At 42.6% G+C, this 5,009-nt stretch overlaps 1 protein-coding gene across 4 annotated transcripts in view; it reads left to right on the forward strand.

The window, feature by feature from the left end:
* The first annotated feature begins 223 nt into the window (after positions 1-223).
* LOC109525173 (leucine-rich repeat-containing protein 43) overlaps positions 224-5,009 on the forward strand; it is a 29,064-nt gene continuing 24,278 nt past the window's right edge. Inside the window, exons 1-7 of one of the 4 annotated variants that reach the window (XM_019885484.1) lie at positions 224-433; positions 1,001-1,222; positions 1,313-1,423; positions 1,969-2,108; positions 2,460-2,698; positions 3,373-3,536; positions 3,607-3,775. In XM_019885484.1, the coding sequence (XP_019741043.1) occupies positions 347-433; positions 1,001-1,222; positions 1,313-1,423; positions 1,969-2,108; positions 2,460-2,698; positions 3,373-3,536; positions 3,607-3,775 (1,132 nt within the window). In that variant the 5' untranslated portion in view covers positions 224-346. The remainder of the gene's footprint in view (positions 434-1,000; positions 1,223-1,312; positions 1,424-1,968; positions 2,109-2,459; positions 2,699-3,372; positions 3,537-3,606; positions 3,776-5,009) is intronic. The other 3 variants (XM_019885482.1, XM_019885481.1, XM_019885483.1) reach the window with 3 other exon arrangements.

A 5,009-nucleotide genomic window follows, 5' to 3' on the forward strand; every position in this document is an offset into this window, starting at 1 on the left:
TAGTAATATAAACCATTCAATTAAAAAATAATTTGTGTTGGCAAGAAATTTTCTGAAGGCATGCAAATTATCTTCGAAGACGATTTTTGTCTTTTTGTGACACGATGCATTTGACTGCTTTCTTGTTGTCGACTTTGAACGATGAACGTTTGATGACGAATCGGCGGAGACGCGCTGACCAATCAAATGCGCCGAATTCTTTTGAGTGACGATAGTTCTGTCCACCGACTGACCAGGAAGTCGCGCTCGCGGTTGCCTGGCAACCATCGCCGGCTGAGTCCAACAACGACGAGACGAGGTGCCGGAAGGAAAGGACGGAGGACCGAGCGAGGGAGTGCAGCTCAGCATGAGCTCGGTGGCGCTGTCGGCCGTTCTCGACAAGCATATTCGCCGCCTGTGCCTCGACCAGTTTCCTTGTGGAAAAGGCAGCTGGGTGAGTGAGGGCGTTGACGCGGTCGTCTTGGCGCCTTTTTACGACACATTGCGACAAATCGAAAGTCAGAACAACAGATCGGAGCGAAAAGCTTTTTTTTTTTTTTTTTAACCTTTTTGACAATTACTTTAAGTGTTATACTTTTGAAAAGTATTTTTAAATCAATTGTTTTGAAAAAAACTGAAAAAAATGTCATCCTTTGCATGTATGTAATTCGAACATGTACTGTGCATCGGTTGCTCATTAAAATGTGGTAAACCAATGTAATTTTTCCCTATGTTTTCCTCAAAAATAAACACATGATATGTTGGTTTAGCACATTTTAATCACGAAAAACCGAAAACCAAGTGCTTTTTTTCAGTGTACATTTTTTTCCAATATACTTGTATTTTTTTCCCAATAGCATAAACACGCAACTGTTGACAAAGACCAAAAAAAGTTCAATTTTAAAAACAAAATGAAAAAAATGTTAGAATTTAAAAAAGTTCAAATAACATCAGATTTAGTTAGAACATAAATGAAAAAAAAAAAACCTTCAAAACAAACTTGTGTTGCCAATAAAAACAGAGGAAGGACGGCGGCGGCGGCGGCAGCGAGGCGGAAGCGGTGACGGAGGACACAGACACGCTGCTGGATCTGCTGAGTTGCCCGCACTCGCCATGGCACCACGACGAGCCGTGGAGCCCGCAGGCCGCCGCCCTGCAGCGCGTGGCCGTGGTGCAGCCCGAGCGACTCGACGCCGACTTCGTGTGCAGCTACTTCAGGAAGCTGCGCATCGTCGACAAGGACGTGAGCAAGCTTCTTTTGTCTACCTTTTCTCTGCACCGGATGTGGAGTCTCACAATTGTTGACTGCGATTTGCTGCTTGGCCTTGTTGAGGTGTCTGTGATCGACAGCTACCTGCTGAAGTTCTGCAACCTGCAGGAACTTGTGCTCAGCGCCAATCGCATCTGCGAGATCTCAGCCGAGAACCTCCCCAGGACGCTAAAGGTGTGCCGATGCCTCCCGCTGTCTCATAAAAAAATTCACAGCAACATGACGGACAATGCTACCTATGTCACAAGGCTTTGATGCTGGCAAAATCGAGGTGTTGTATGGCATTGACTAACCCCTTAACAACACCTCAGCTTATGGATAGAATAGTAAATCATTATCAAACACTTATTCATAAATGTATAACATGTAAAAACCTTTACAAACACTAATCACGACAACGTAACTCTAACTTGAAACCTTACTTTGAATCCCTAATCCTGGTTTGAAACAGTATTTTGAAATCCAAGCCCTCGTTTCACTCCCTACTTTGAAATCCTAACTCAAGTTCGAAATTCTATTTTGAAACTCAGACCCGACTTTGTCATGCTTGCCCTAAATTTTGAAAGCCTCACCCGAATTTGAAATCGTAATGATAGTTTCAACCCCAACTCTCTTTTGGAACCCAACATTGAAAGGCTAATGCTAATTTCTTCCGTTCAGTAGGCTCTGTATGCACGCAATGGCTGTGCCATATCTAACTGGAAATGCGTGCCTTGCAGGTTTTGGAGCTGCGTGCCAACCAGCTGCGCGCCCTGGGCCGGCTGGCCATCTCTCCGCCCCCTCGCCTGCAGTATCTCGGGCTGGCTGCCAACCGTCTGGGATCCCATCGAGACGTCACCCAGCTCACAGGAAGTCAATGGTTGCTCCTCAACTTACTTCAACATAGTTCCTTAGAGGGCACCAAAGCAGTGTTTTTTTCTTCTCAACGCATTTCAAATGCTAAACTAAAACTCCGACCTAATTCTATGTTTAAAATGAGCTGTATTTAACCCTTTCATGCATCCTGTGACCTGAAAACATGATTTGGTGTCCACTGCAGTGACCGCTGTCCCCGAAACGCTTCAAGAAAAGTTAAATACAGCTAAATTGTATTTTGACATTATCGTCAACCACTCATTCCCGACTGCCTAAATAGTACACATTTAATTTTTGCAGAGTCGACTTTTTATAAAAGTCCCTCCGTGTGTGTGTGTGTGTGTGTGTGAGAAAGGCCTGAGCTGGTGTGTCTGGACCTGAGCGAGTGCGACTTCAGGGAGCAGCGCCCCCTGCTGAAGGCGCTGGGCACACTGCCGTGTCTGCGGACGCTGGTGCTGGAGGGCAACCCGTTCACGCTGGCGCCATCGTACCCGGGGTTCGCCGTGGACGCCCTGCCCCGCCTCTCCTACCTGGACGCGGCCTGGATCGCGCCCGAGGAGCGACACCGCTACCGGGGGATGGCCAACATGAGCCGTGAGGGGCCAGCCGGCGTTCCTTCGCATCCGCGTTTGTTCCTAATTGGATTGAATTGATTTTTTTTTTTTCACCAAAATCAATTAATTGAATGTTGCTTTTCGATCTCTCGTTAAAATTATTTGACAATTGATTGTAAATAGTTGAAAAAAGAAAAAATTGAAATAATTCTTGAAAAATACTATGAATTAAGAATGATTCATTATAAGCGACATTTTAAAATATGTAGGAATTGTTATTCAATTTGTTTAGAAAACATTTCTTCAAATCAAAAGAAACCTAAAATTCATTTTTAATTTTTGTTCCAATTTTATGTAAAATACAAAAATAGTGAAAGTAGCTCATTCACATTTTCATTTCATTAAATTATTCTTTTTTTCAATTTGTCTATGCAATAACAATTTAAAGTCTGCAGAATTTTTGTTTTTTTTACTATTGAAGAGTTTGACCTAAACTAGTAAAATGTTAGCAAGAGAAGCCATTTTGTTTCAAATAATTAACAATGAATTATACATGTGCACATAAAAAAAATATTTTATTGTTAAAATAAAAATTGTTTCAATATTTTACACTTGTTCAATCAAGCGGACCGTGGCGGCTGAGCTTGAAAGTTTGCGCCTCCAGATTCCCTGATCTTGATTTTTTTTTCCCGTCTTCGTTGGCTGTCACGTCAGACCTTCTGGTGGACTGGGCGTCGGCCACGGTGTGCGTGGGCGTGATGCAGGGGGTCCCGGACCCGCAGCTGGATGCGGACCCCGATGCTCCGGAGTTCCCGGTGGTCAGCTATAGCTACGTGATCTCGTACATGTTCTTCAGTCACCAGAGCACCGCCTACCGGGTACCATGCGCCTGCTCCTCTTCACGCAGCTTGCTCAGCAGTCACAGACGCAAGATGGCATTCTTTGCAGGAAGTCGTGATTGGCGCTGCGGCGAAGCGTCAGAGTCAGGGGCAGGGGCAGGATCAGGGTCAGGACCAGGGTGCTGAACCAATCCAGACCCCCAACAAGAGGACTGTCAAAGAGACTGTGGTAGTCCAAGCGGCAGCCGGCAGCCAGGAACAAGCTGCCTTCTCCTATGGTAATAGCAATAGCGCATTTATAACATCAAGAACACATCTACAACATGTCATGTATTATCCACATACAATTCATTTATAATGTCATAATGATGAATGAATACATTCACATTCACGACATAACATAACACATTTACGAAAGCAGCCGCATGTCACATTTATATGTAATAACACATTTATATGATGTAATTACATGTTGACTAATATTCAAACAATGTAATAACACATTTAATAACACACCAATACATTTTTGACATGTAATAACATTTCTAAAAGAAGGAATTACAAATTGGTAACATAATAACTCACTAGGACACTTATAACATGCAATAACACATTGCACACATGTAAAAACACTCAGATTTGAGTAAAGACACATTTACAAACACAGTAAAGTATTTTCTTACAGTTGAATCTCACCATGTATTTAAAAATACTTACATGAATTTATAACGATAATGAATGGCGCACCTGAATAACATGCTTTCAACCCGTATAACACAGTCACTAACACACAGCACAATATATACGTTGTAATGGGAATATGTCATAACTTGACACATCTGTAACTGGTGTAACAATCTATTAAAAAAAAAAAAAAAAAAAAAGAATCGAGCGTAAGCTGTTGATGATAAATTTCATGGAACAAATTTAGGCGGTAAATTTCAGTCAGTGCTATTTGTTTCGAGATGAAAGTCCTCCGGATTTTCACGGAATTCTGGATTTTCAAATTTTCATGAAATTTCCTCCGGAAAACTGAGGAAAAATTGCCTAAAATTAATCCGGATATTAGTTGACAACATTGAACGAGTACGTGTTTGAGTTTGTTGTTTTGCTTTTACGAGTGGAGCCATGGTGAGGCACTAACATCAGTTACAGTAACACCCCTCCCCTCGCATTCTTATGACCTCGCCATATCTCGGAAATTTCGGCGAAAACGAAAGCCACAAAGGGTGCATGTGCTCGCGAAAGGCAGATTAATCATTCAATGTCAAGTATTTTAACAGCATTCTGTGGAAACTAATTCATGCGTGATCGGCCAGGTACACCCCGTGAGCAATGTTCAAACAGGTCGACAGGCAAGCTGGCATATGTGCAATCGGCGCGAGTATTAGGAACACGTTCAAGCGGTCATGGCTTGAGGAAAAGGACTTGAACGGAGATTTTTTTTTTGTCCGACTACTTTAGAAAGGTCGACAAACCTGGTAGGTCAGTTTAAATTTTATATGTATATAT

Source organism: Hippocampus comes, unplaced genomic scaffold (assembly GCF_001891065.2).
Source record: "Hippocampus comes isolate QL1 unplaced genomic scaffold, H_comes_QL1_v1.1 scaffold78, whole genome shotgun sequence".
Classification (NCBI taxonomy): domain Eukaryota; kingdom Metazoa; phylum Chordata; class Actinopteri; order Syngnathiformes; family Syngnathidae; genus Hippocampus; species Hippocampus comes.